We start from the raw sequence: 13,863 nt of genomic DNA, 5'->3' as shown, positions 1-13,863 counted from the left end.
GAGCTGACATAGTTCGCAATATTTATAATCAAGTTGAGAAAGTAAAATTTGTTTTTGAACTTAGACTAATACTGATTTGGAACAGAAAAATGGAGATACGTAGTTTAAATTGAATAATATTACTTTATGAATATTGCCCATATTTTAATGTGTAACATCTTTTGTACCTTTGCATAAAAATGGTGTTTGTCAGAGAAGGAAGTATCCTTTCTTATACACGTGAATTGAATTCAGAGACAGTATTGAATGCACTTTTTTTCTTTCATTTAAGGCAGCACAATATTGGAATGACATGGACAATAACAAGGAAATAATATAATATTTGTAAAGGAAATATTTTCTGCAATGTGAAAGAAACAGAAAACAACAATGTTGCAATAATAATAATATACTTACTAGCACACAATGCTTTTACAGTTGGATCGAGATCGTAATGTTTTGGATTTTGCACTAAATTCATACACTCAGCTATTTACACTCATGTCCATAAATTAAGGATAATTCGGAGTCACGCGGAAATCGAACTCTAAAATAAACATATCACCTGTAAAATCACTACGCACATCATCAAGAATCATATGCAAATTTCAGGAAGTACCCAGATGACACCGATGGTACGTCACAATGACGAGAGTGTAAGAGAATGATATATAAGGAATACAGGCAAAGAAGTAAAACTGTTCGCAGGCGCTTTATATGCATTTCAGTGCAATAACTGAATAGTTATGACACAAAGGACGCATTTGGATGATTTTTTACGTGGTAGAATTATCGGCCGTCTGGAATGTGGGCGTACCGAACTGGAAGTATTAGACGAACTTGGAATTGCCCAGAGTATCATCTCCAAGCTTTGGCAACGATTCTAAAATGATGATAATGTGAGTAGACGTTACAGCACAGGTCGCCCCAGAGTTACAACGCCGAATGAGGACCGGTATTTGGCAGTTACTGCCAAAAGAAACAGGCGGTGAACAGCCTCAGACCTGTCTCGTAAGCTCTCTTCAGCCACTGATACGACAATTTCAAGGCAGACCGTGTACAGACGCTTAGGGCAGATTGCTCTATATGCTCGTAGAACTGTCAGATGCGTTCCACTTACTGCAGCTCACTGTCGCCTGCGGTTAGACTGGAGTAGAGAGCATGCATTGTGGACACCGCAACAGTGTGCTTGCGTGGTGTTTTCCGACGAGTCCAGCTTTAGCTTGCAGTCTGATCCTCGCCGGACTTTCATATGGAGAGCTCCAGGTACCCGTTACCACCAAGAAAACATCATTGAACGACACCGTTACGGTGGTGCAGGAGTGCTCGTTTGGGGTGGAATTATTCTGGGTTCCAGAACTGACCTGCATGTTCAAATTGGAACCATGACAAGCCAAATCTATCGGGACGTCATTCTGGAACAACATGTACGTTTGTTTCGGGGCGCCATGGGCGCACAATTTGTGTTTATGGATGACAACGCCCGTGCTCACCGTGCAAACATCGTAAGCGAATGCCTTCAATCGAAGGATATCACCCGTATGGACTGGCCAGCATTCTCGCTGGACTTAAATCCAGTAGAGCACGCGTGGAACATGGTTGACCGACGAGTTGCATGCCGTCAACCTCCTCCTACATGTCTACTGGAACTTCGGAGAGCATTGCGTTTTGAGTGGTGTAATATCCCCCAAGATCAGATGGATAATTTGATACTCAGCATGCCTAGGTGTTGCACGGACTGTATTGCATCGTCTGGGAGACATACAACGTATTAACAATCATACCAACCATGTAATATTGGTTTTTTGTAAATAGGTTTTTTTTTTTGTAATTTGCTCCAGGGAGAAAAAATCGTTAATTTTTTTAATAATATCAAACATATAGCATCTTTTTTGCTCTTTAACTTTTCTTTAATAAATAAGCTTTAAAAATAAGTCAAATTTGTTTTGTTTCTAACTTTTCCTTTGCCTGATTTTGCATTATCCTTAACTTATGGACATGAGTGTATATAACATAAGTGCTTAAGATTGATTCTGATAATAACAGCATCTTTGAAGGATTTTATAATTTTATTACTTCATGAAACAGGAAGCCATCTGTAGAACGCTGCAGCTAAATGTTTTCATACTTCCATGTCACGCATGCGCCATTCAACGAAAACAAAACCGTAAAAATCCCGCCTAAATGTCATTAGACCAAGAGAAAACAATGCCATATCAAAGTATATCCAGTCACAAGTCCGGAATTTTCCCTATGCGCCTGGCGCGGTACAAAATGCTTATATACGAGCAAGAACATATATATTTATATACGATTGCAACGAGAAAGGGAGGTGCATAACTACATATTATAGCAGTAACATATACAAAATTTTAACGTTCTATGGTTCCTCGTTCTTGAGTTATGCGAGTTACATATATACATACATAGATAGATACGTACAGACGACAAGAAAAAATATCTTCTGAATTCATTTTAAATCCATTTTGCAATCCTTTTTCAATGCTTTATTCTGTCCGTGGGTACAGATGGTCAGGCAAAAGCATCATTCAAATGGTTTCGAGAGGATGGATATTTTAGTTGAAATATGATACCCACAATTTTCCTCGATTACACCACTTCCTTTACTTTCATTTTTCAGTCCAATGTTTAGAAGTCACATTTTAACACGCAGTTATGCTTTCACGTTATCTAACTAGATGGCGCCAGTGGTTGCGTTTTTTCATTTTTCTTATACTTATGGGAATGCATGTTTGCATTTCATTATTTTCACTCTTGCAGCTGAAAAGGAAGTTTCTGTTTAACCTTTGAAACTACTGATCTGCAAATTTACGTGCTTTACGCTTATTCTTCTGCATGCTTGTGGGATTAATATTGTTCTTTGGTGTTTCTATTCATTATAATTGCTATGAAACATTAACTTATTTAATAAAACTACATTACATTTTCTGTAATTCGTGATATACCTAACCCTAAATTGCTTATAAAAAGTCGTAATTAAAACCTGATGCTGAAATTATTTGAGAAAGAATATCTGACCTTCTCAAGAAGTTCCTGACCGACAGCTTTGCCATTTTCGATGTGTTCCTTGATTTTTCCCAACATTTCCTTTAGTGCTTCACGGATGGTTCGTCCAATTTCAGATTCCACATCGTCGGCCATTCTGCAGTATAAAAAGAATCCTTATTGGCTAAAATTTGATAATATAATAACATATTGTATGGTTTGAAGCTATGTTGCAACAAATTAGAAATAAAATAATATTTTTAATCATAACATCATTGGAGACTTGAATTAATTCGACATGTCTAAAAATATTTTATCATGAATTTTAAAACTGCAAAAATTAATATAAAAGGAACATTATAATTTTATTTGTATTTAATGCACTTATTAAAATTAATAACATTAAAATTAACTAGCATTATTTTTGGAAACAAAAGTTGCAATTCAAATCATTTTAGAAATTTATAAATATTAACTTTTTTGTGTAGAACTGTATATTAAAATTTAATAACAATTTGGGAAAAGTACAGTTTTGGTAAGTAATTTTCCCTGTTCCATTTTTTGAAATCATTTAAAGTATTTATCTCTAAAGATAAATATAAAAAACTTAAATAATTGCATATTTATCTCTAAAGATAAAGATTATCTCTAAAGATATCTCTAAAGATAAATATGCAATTATTTATTTTTTTTTTAATTCTATCATCTATACATTTCTCACATTAAATTTGTAATAAATTTTTAGTTAACAATAATTTCTAGCAATTAAACTTGTTCATGGGTTTTAAATTTTTTTTATTTGTAAGAACATTTATTGTTTTATTTACTGTAATTATTTTGTTGAAGACTGTTATAGTTTAACTTACATCTACCTTGATTTCCACTTTTCACTTTCTGAAATTCATTACTTTTAACAAGCATTTTAAAATACTCTTACACAAATCAGTGTATTTAAAGAAGTTTTGTTATCGAAAGTTGAGGAAAACAGCATTGAAAAGGCTGAAAAAATAACAAATGGTGTGAAAACAGTTTTTTTTTATTTAAACTGTCTGATACCAAATAATAATAATAATAATATTTTGTTTTGTAATTTACCTTTAATTTAAGAGTATTATTTCTTTCTGTTATGCTCTTAATTATTCCATAAATTGGTAAGACTATATATATTATATAGACTATATATATTATATAGTCTTACCAATTTATGGAATTGTTAAAAGAAGGTAACTTACTGGTCAATTTCGGGGTCATTTATTCCAAGAGCTTCAGAAAGGGATCCAGCTTTAACAGCCCCTTGTAAGAAAGCCAACACGGACTCATCAATGGCTGGTTCAGCCTCTGCGAAAGGAAAGTATCATAACTGAGAAAAAATCTGTAGAACTTGACATGAAACCGAAAGGAAAATAAAGTTTATTAGTTATGCAAACAATTCAGTTATATTTGAAGCAGAAAAATGTAGAACTTGATGTTTCCAAAAAAGCAGAAAATGCTAATTTTTCATAAATCCCGACTCTGGTCTCGAGAGGGCAGAACGTAATGTAAACAAGAATTATCTATTCAAAACCAAAAGGATAAACACCGGGAAGTATTTTTTTTTCCGTATATAGGATGAGGATTGTGATTCGTAATTAAATCCGGGTATATTTATGTAAATTGTAAAATGAGATTTCTGATTTCTGTTTAATTAAAAGACCCGATGACTACTTTAAAAAAGCATTTCAAATAATCATAGTAATAAATAACCTTTTAAGATACAATAACACGCCGAAGAAATATTAACTTAGAAGCCAAACAACAAAAAATCAGCGTTATATTTTCAAATTTTCCACAGGACTAGTTTCGATCGTTTTACCGAACCATCGAAACTAGTCCTGTGAAAAATGAGAAAATATAACTCTGATTTTTTGTTGTTTAGCTTCTAAGTTAACCTTTTAACAGTTTAAAAAGCAGTTTTCATATCGTGGATTTCAGTTAGATGTCAAATTCAATTAGTTCTGTTGGATCAATTGATCATTTCAGTTAGACTAGATAAATTCAATTAGATCATGGATTTTAATTAGATGGACTCAAGGTGTAATGAACGTTAGTCTTGATATCCATCTTATCAAATTATATCTTGCCAGTTGGGTTTGGTTTATTTGATAACGGCAAAGCACTGGAGGCTATCTGCCTAAGGAGACGGATGCTTTCGTGGAGGACTTTCTAAGTGAAACTAGCTCGTGTATACATTACACGTAAAGAAAACTAGGAAAACTCCCAAGCAGCCAGCCCGTTCGCAAGATTCAAATCTCGAACCGAACTACCAGTGTTCAGCATTTTTACCACTCTTCCGCTTTTTTTGGTTGAGCTATACATTGCCAGTCTCTGTATTGATAATCTCTGCAGTATTTGATTCTCTTTGCAATGAGTCTTTGCAATGAGTGTTTGAGTCTTTGCAATGAGTGTTTGAGTCTTTGCAATGAGTGTTTGAGTCTTTGCAATGAGTGTTTGAGTCTTTGCAATGAATGTTTGAATGAGTGTTTGCATTACACATATCCGCGTATAATGTGTATATGTGTATCGCAACACATCTCTCTTGACCTATCTCGGGAAGTTTCTTAAGAAACTCATAGAGGAGATCAGATTACTGCATCGTTATTTGCGTCGTTATTTGTCTTAACTATAGATTTTTTATTTTTGGAGCAATCGAGTTATTACTTGTCTGTCAATACGGGTCATTTATTTTTTTAACATTTAAACTGGTTAAAGATTCCGCTCAGTAACCCGGCGAACGCAATTATCGAAGAACTTAGCTTCTCGAATTTTACGTAGTTCGGTTAAGTAGGTAAATAATATATATATATATTAATAATACCAAATGTAATAATATATATACATAAATTTGTAATAATAAAATTCCATAGTCTAGAATACACTCAGAATTCTAACTGTATGTTCTTTTCATTTTTTAATGGCGACGGTCTCTTATTTGAAAGTACGTGGAATTAAATCCACAGCCCCGTAGTCAACTTGGTTTTCCCGCCTTTTTCTACACGTACAGTTATAGAATGTTCTAGAGATATTTAAAGCGAACTGGAATGGCTGACGCATGGACCTTACAAGAAATAGACTAACCCAAACAGGTTTTTCTCCCTCGTCTGAGGCGTTGCCGGCTGTCACCTTGATCACATCCGGAGGAGTAGCGACGACTTGCAGATATTTAACATTGGTTGCCCATTGCAGCGTGTTTAATTGTCAGGAAAAAGCTCGTTGTAGCGCCTCATTTCACAAATTAGAATTTCTATGTAGTTTTATTTTTGAAATTGAGATTGATTTTTAAAAATTTAGCATATTTATCAAGCATAATTAACGTTCCAAATAATTATAAAGCTATTGCATGCTTTCAGGACTGGATATATTTTTAGCTTTTCGTATGCTGTAAAGAAATTTGTAACTACTTCTTTTAGAAAATAATATTTTAAATCTAAACTAATAGAAAATTTCAAAAAAGCAATTTTCTCTTGCAATTTCTATGCTTTTTATTGGTGTAAATAAGTAAAAAATACTAAAATATTTAAAAACGAATTTTTGAAAGTTTTGTTTAAAATTCTAAATTGGGCTGCTTTTTTAAATTTAAACATTTAATTCTAATATTAAAATTGTATTTAACCGTAATAATTAATTTTGCTTGTATTTTATAATGATTATTTTTTTAAATTTATTTTTAGTTTTGCATAAGATTTTTTTAATTTACTGTTCATTTAATTTATTAGCCCAAAGCGGCGGTAGCCTAGAAAGGCTGTTAGTTTCGAAGCGGCATTTTGCGCTGTTTTACTACAAATGTCCGTGTCTCCTTGCAAATTGTTGTTACCAAATATTCTCGCCCTGTATTATATGTAAAGAGATTAAATAATGAAGAATCTGCATGAATACATGTATGTTTCTCGCACTGTGACGAAAACGACAGTATCTAGAGCCATCAAATTTTGAATAATGTAATCCTCCACCCGAACATGGTGTATAATCCCATATACAAAATTTAAACGTTCTGACACTACTCGTTTTTGAGTCATGCGAGATACATACATACGTATGTACGTACGTAGTGATGTCGCAAAAAATATCTTCTGAATCCCTTGTAAATCCATTTTATAATCCGTTTTGAGTAATAGAGTCCTTTATTTTGTCCATACGTATAGATGTCACTCAGAAACATCATTTATATGGTTTTCAGAGCAGTCAAAATGGATATTTTAGTACCCGAAATTTTTTGCAGTTGCAATACTTCCTTTGTTTTGTAATGGGAAGTAAAAATGAGAGAAATGCTTTTGAAACTATAATCCGAACGCATATGTTTGTGTTCGGTTTCTGAAATGTTACAATAACTAGTGAAACTGTGCATTAAAATAATGCGCCTATAATACACAAATACAATAAAAAGGGTTTTAACATTATTCTGATTTCTGAACCTTTGGAAAACTTCAATTGTTATCGACAAATTCTTGCTAAGTGTATTGTTTTTCCGACAGCCATATGTTAGAACCTATATATCGGTTTTCAAGAAAAATTTTCACATTAATCCAAAGCTTTCTCCGTTCCAGCGAGAAAGAGAATAGCTTAAATTCGCAGAAATAAATTCGTTTGTTACAATACTGGTCGAACGAAAGGGCTGTTAGAATTGTAATAAGAAAAGAAATAAATTTCAAACACCAACAAATAAAGTTTTATTGAAAAACTGAAGCTTCTAAGATTATGAAACAGAGGGATCAAATATTAAGCCTTACTACTATACTAATCAATATAAATTAAATTCGATTTCCGGCGAAAATTGCATTTTACTAGTTTGAACTGGTTAGGGAAAGAATCGATATTTTATGATGGTGAAGATTTCTTAGTGGAGATCTACTAGCGATCCAAATATTTTATTGTATTAAACGAACTTCTCCAAAAATTATCACGTGTTGGTTTCAGACTGTTAGTTTTCTATATTCTCTTATATAATGTCTCGAAGGATTCCATTGTTTCAATCCGTTTCCTTTGTTTCCATTTTTATCAATCGTGCCTAAATATCTATCTCATAATATTAAGAGCTATAATATTATATTCACATTTTTAAAATTATTTATCGGAGTTTCTAAACCAAGAGAATTTGTGTAAATTAAAGAAATTTAAATTTTATCCTTATACTTATTGTATTTTAAATTTTAATTTTTTTTTTTTTTTTTTTTTTTTTTTTTTGTCGGGAGGGGGGAGAAAGGAAACATGAAACATCAGCGACGCCTTTACCGGAATTTGAATTCTGAAGCTCTCGACTCCTATAGGCTCCCAATTACACCGCTAAAGCCTTACATAAGAAAGGAGAAAATTTCTTACATTCTCCTCCACTTAAAAGCGACTGAAAAGGAGTGATCTAATTACCAAATCCTGTGTTGAAGTATTACGATACAGAGCACTTTATTTGGACGCTATTTTTGATTGTATTAGAATTATACTAAACCCAAAAAACACAAAAATTCAGCGATTCTTCCTCTGAGATTCGAATTCTGGAATTCTCGAATGCTAGCCAAATGTACTTCTAATTACGCCACGCAGACCCGAAGGAAACTATATACCTTTTTTCGAAGTATTATGAAATATCCCATTATATTAATGCATTTTTGTCAGCTTATGAGTAGCTGAAGTTAATAGATTACTCTGTATTAATATGTTATTCTGTAATTACGACACAATAACAAGCCAAACAAACATTAATTTGAAGTCAAACACCAAAAATCAGCGTTATATTTTCAAATTTTCACAGGACTAGTTTCGATGGTTTTACCGAACCATCATCCTCAGCTGCAAAAGCGCAAATTTCGTTAGCGGTTAAACCATCGAAATGAGTCCTGTGAAAATTTGAAAATGTAAACGCTGATTTTTGTTGCTTGACTTCTAAATTAAGGTTATTCTGTATTAATAGGTAACTGTTTATTAATATGTTACTTATCAGAACTGTAATTAAGTGTGTGTGTGTGTGTGTGTAATTATGGCAAAGCCTCGAGGGCTATCTGCCTAAGGGAAGGGATGCCTTCGTGGAGGACTTTCTAAGGGAAACTGGCTCGTATACACGTTACACATGGGGAAAAACCACGAAAACGCCCATGCAGCCAGCCCGTTCGCGGGATTCGAACCTCGGACCGAACTACCAGTGTTCAGCGACTTTACCGCTCGGTCGCTGGTGGGCCCTGCTGTAATTAAGAATGAAAATGTTCATGTTTATTGATTATGTATTTGTTAATAACGTAAGAGGAAAATGTTTGGTGAAAGTGCAGAATCGCCCACTGCTTGGAGCGTTTTTAAGAATTGCACATACTCGGTATCCATGTATACGTCGACCTATTTTCACTTAAAAAACATCCCAGAATTGCACAAAAAATGGCATTGCGCTCACTCTTGACTTTATCCATGTACACATCGATCTATGTTCACTTAAAAAGTCAAAGAAAATTGACAAAAATCCAATTCTTCTTACTCTTGTAAAAAGCGCCAAACAAACGCCAAAGAAATAAGTACGCGATTCTGCACTTACCCAAATGTTTTACAGCAGTCTTCTGAATTTGATTAATATAATAATCAAAGATAACTAGAGTGGTTTTACTCAAACAATGTAAAGATAATTACAGTGTTATTAGCAACGCTGTCTAATGCTGAGCAAGATCAAATAATTGGTTTTTAAATTTTTGCCAATTGCTGAAGCTAATTTCTCTTTTTCCATTTTCTGTAAGCTCGCCAATTTTGAAACGAATATTTAATTGGGTATTTAAAATATGTCTTTTCCTATTTTTCTAATTATCAGAAAGCAATGAAAATATGCGGAAATTTCTCTCAAAATATAATTGGCATTTTCATGGGATCTTATCTAAATATCCTCTTTTCTCCCCCCTCCCTGTCGGAAATCAGAATCTTTGATTCATGAATATTTCATCATCTCTTTCTTCTCATAATGCAACTATAAAATGCCCAGAAGAGCAAGGAATTAGCATTTACAACCCAGAGGCGAAGTAAAAAATGAGTCGGAAATGTAAATTTAATGCACGAAGAACTTACGTTGAAGAAAGTCGGCGGCGGCGAAGCCAAGAAAGCAAACGAGAAGTAGGAGCTTCATGTTGCTGAAAAGAAAAAAAAAAAAAAAAAAAATGTATGAAGAAAATATTTTTCATCATAAAGTAACATGACATTTCTTTCATAATTTAACAAGAAATACTTCAGTTTGAGGTAAACTTTGAAAACTTCTTTCATAAATTTCGTAAAGAATTTACTAACTAAGATTTTTTGCTTGGCTGAAAATTAGAGGTCATTATGCATAGCATTAAAAAGAACTTTAAACTAGATTCAAAAGAAAAAAGCTTTATTAATATACTCCTTTCATTTTTATAAGCGATGCAAATATCTCTGAAAACGCTATCGATAGCCGTTTCTACTTGCAAAAAAAAATAAATAAATAAATAAATAAACTAACTAAAAATAAAATGTTAAAGCTAATGCGTTTCGGAAGTGAAACAAGACAAGATGGATCACAAAATTCTATGGTATTTTGTTAATACTTATAAGGTATTTCTCCCATTTCCCTAGCGTGCCTTCGTGGTGTAACGGTAGCATGCTGGGCCGGTATTCCAGAAGTCCGTGGTTCGATTCCCGGCGAAGGCGTTGTTGGGTTTTCATCTCTCCGGCTTTTCCAAAAAATCCTAGTTGCCCTTTAAAAAGGGGAGTACTATATAAGGTATTTCTCCCACTTCCCTAGCGTGCCTTTGTGATGTAACGGTAGCACGCTGGGCAGGTATTCCAGAGGTCCGTGGTTTGATTCCCGGCGAAGGCGGTTGCATATTTTTCATCTTTTCGGCTTCCAATTAACCTAATGACTCTACAAGTGGCGCCCGAATTAAAAGGGTTGTGGGTGATGATTCTCCGCACCCAGGATTTGGCGACTAGGTTCCCTAAAACCCTAGTCGCCCTTTAAAAAGGGGAGTATATAAGGTATTTCTCCCACTTACCTAGCGTACCTTCGTGGTGTAACGGTAGCACACTGGGCCGGTATTCCAGAGGTCCGTGGTTCTGTTCCCTGCGAAGGCGGTTGCATATTTTTCAGCTCACTGTTCGAGATCAGGACCTTGATGTTTACCAAGAGTATGCATAGGAACACATAGTCTTGACATACTGACTATCATATCATTCTTGGAAACGGTAACATAGTCAATGGAAATGAAAAGTTCAAACTATACTCAAATTATTTACAGTCTTTGTAAATTTCATTACATGCTTTTGTAAGGTGGGAAAGACTTATGCCGTAATTTACACTAACTATCGCTCATTTCGTGTCAGTTTCATCGGCTTGAGTAATAGGCCTTGTTTCAATTACATTAGTAATAGTTTGTTTCAGGTTTGATTTGGTTTAGTTCATTTTATTATAGCAAAGCATAGGAAGGCTATCTGCTTAAGGGAAAAAATGCCTTTGTAGAGGACTTTCTAAAAGAAACTGGCTGGTGTACACGTTACCCTAGGGAAACAAAATCCACCCATGCAACCAGATCATTGGCTGGGATTCGAGCCCTGCACTGAGCTACTAGTGTACCAGTGACTAGTGTACCAGGGCCTGATGGGCGTTTGTTTCAGCTATGGGTGTTACAAAAACATAGTTTTACCACAATCCCAGAAAAAGAATTAACAAAGCATTAATTCCCGTGATAGAGATAATCAATAATCAAAAGCTATGGCCTTTTGGTTCGTTAAATTACTAGAGGAGATAAGCAAGAGCGACCCTTTGCAGACTGGCCGATAGTCTGGCTAGTTGCTCCGATATAATAGCTGACTTATATGCTCTACTATACTGTAATCTAACTTGACTTGACTCGCTTATATTGTAAACCAAGTGAGTTTAATTCTATTAAATCTGAGGCTCAATGCTGCTTGACGAATGGAAGCTCTTACTTGTAGATAATCTGGTGCTGAGTATTCACAGATGGTGCAACTCAACTATTATAGTTAGGGAAAGTTATATCCCTTACCAAGGCTTTTTTGTTGGCCATAAGTCCTTAATAAGGCTCCTTCTTGACCAGATAGTTTTATGTATCAACGCCATTCTGTCAGTAAAGCTTCTTTCTATTCATTCAGTAACATACACTTTATCGAGCCATTATGTTTCTTGATGCTGGAGGCGAGAAAATGTGCAATGGCCTCGTCTGGATTCGAACACCAGACCTCCCGAATAAGCGTCGAGTGTGCTTCCAGTTACACCACGAAGGCATGCGGAAAGGAAGGAGAAACACCTTATAAAGAATTATTCATTTTTTCGCTATTATACTTCCCTCATCTTTTAAATACCACATCGTGTTCTGAATTTTATGTCTCTCACATGATTTTCTGCGGATTTACAAAATTGCTTTAATTTTGCAAACTAGTATACATTCATTTATACGTATTACAACTTTATTAAAAGGAAGCATGTAAGTAAATATCGCTACCAAATGCATGTCTCTGAAAAGACATACCAAAAATTTATAAATCATATTTATTTCACTTCGCAATGTCCGTTTGAAAACATTTCAAAACAAGCAATTCTTTTTAACTTAAAGAAGCTACCGATGCATTAAAAATAATGGTACTATTCTGTTTTGAGGGTCGTAAAAAAATTGCAGCGAAAATGTATGCGCAAAAGCGCCAAATCTAGCAAAAGCGACCATTGAACAGCGCGCCAAATCCAGCGTACGCGCTGATTTCAGATTGCGTTAGTTTATATAGTTTTATATAAGACGCCATTGAAATACTAGTTTAATTTTTAAACAATTTTTTGATTTTAAATCCTTTTTTGATATTCTATGGATTTAGCAATTGCCTATGACGAAAAGTCGGCAATAGAATTTTGGGTAAAGCGCAGAATCATCCACTGTTTGACGCGTTTTTAAGAACTGCACATACTCGGTATCCATACGCACATCGACCTATTTTCTCTTAAAAAAAAAAATCCTAGAATTGCACAAAAATGGCACTGCGCACATCCTTGACATTATCTATGTACACATCGACCTATTTTCACTTAAAAAGTAAAAGAAAATTGACAAAAATCCAATTGTTTTTATTCTTGTAAAAAGCGGCGAACAATTAAGTGAGCGATTCTGCACTTTACAGAGAATATTTTCAAAGAAAAGGCATCATTCATTATAGAAAATTACGTTTGAACAACCAACGAGATGAAATTATGCTTTAGCGATAAGTCGGTAGCGAAATAGCGATGCAGGCATCCATTCAGTTATGTTTAGCAGTTTTTATATAAATTATAATAATGGTCTGAAATAGTTATTTATTCTTATGCTTCCATTCAGTCATGTTTAGACTTTTTCATATAAATTATAATAATAAAAAAGTATTATATGAAATTAACCTTTCATCTAAATTAAAACATCAATCTTAGATAGTTATTTATTATTATACTTCCTCTCTTGCCGCAATTATTAGGGTTGCCGCAATTATTTTTGGCAGCAGTCGCATCAACAACAGCTTGGCGATTTTTTACGGCCCTCAAAACCGAATAGTACCAAAATATTTTGTCTTACTTTATATTTAAAAACAAATAATAGAAATTAGAAACTTTGCTATAAATCTTAAAGAAAACTTATCAGTGTAGGAAATAGTTCTTAATAAAATAAAGAAGTAATTACAGAAATGAAAACGAATATCCGAAAATATTTGATTAAAGAAAGTAAATATTTATACATACTAATACACTTCAATGTGCATACTTCGTTCTATAAATAAACATTAAAACAAAATTAAAAAGAAAGAAAAGTTTTTGAGTGTTTATATTACCTCTTCAACATTGCGTGTAAGTCTTCAAATGTTAAGTTAATGAGTTTTGAAGATAGCGTA

At 33.9% G+C, this 13,863-nt stretch overlaps 1 protein-coding gene across 1 annotated transcript in view; it reads right to left on the bottom strand.

Annotated features, from left to right (window-relative positions):
- LOC118195028 (uncharacterized) overlaps positions 1-13,863 on the bottom strand; it is a 78,169-nt gene that overhangs the window by 48,961 nt on the left and 15,345 nt on the right. The window contains exons 2-4 of the mRNA XM_085827337.1: positions 10,051-10,112; positions 4,218-4,323; positions 3,019-3,142 (exon numbers count right to left, since the gene is read on the bottom strand). Of these exons, the coding sequence (XP_085683463.1) occupies positions 3,019-3,142; positions 4,218-4,323; positions 10,051-10,108 (288 nt within the window). The 5' untranslated portion in view covers positions 10,109-10,112. The remainder of the gene's footprint in view (positions 1-3,018; positions 3,143-4,217; positions 4,324-10,050; positions 10,113-13,863) is intronic.

This window comes from Stegodyphus dumicola, chromosome 11, assembly GCF_044657685.1.
Source record: "Stegodyphus dumicola isolate Sdum_Otavi_A_Nest chromosome 11, ASM4465768v1".
NCBI classification, from domain to species: domain Eukaryota; kingdom Metazoa; phylum Arthropoda; class Arachnida; order Araneae; family Eresidae; genus Stegodyphus; species Stegodyphus dumicola.
The sequence above is the reverse complement of the archived record's forward strand: the minus strand, read 5'-3'. Positions and strand labels throughout refer to the sequence as shown.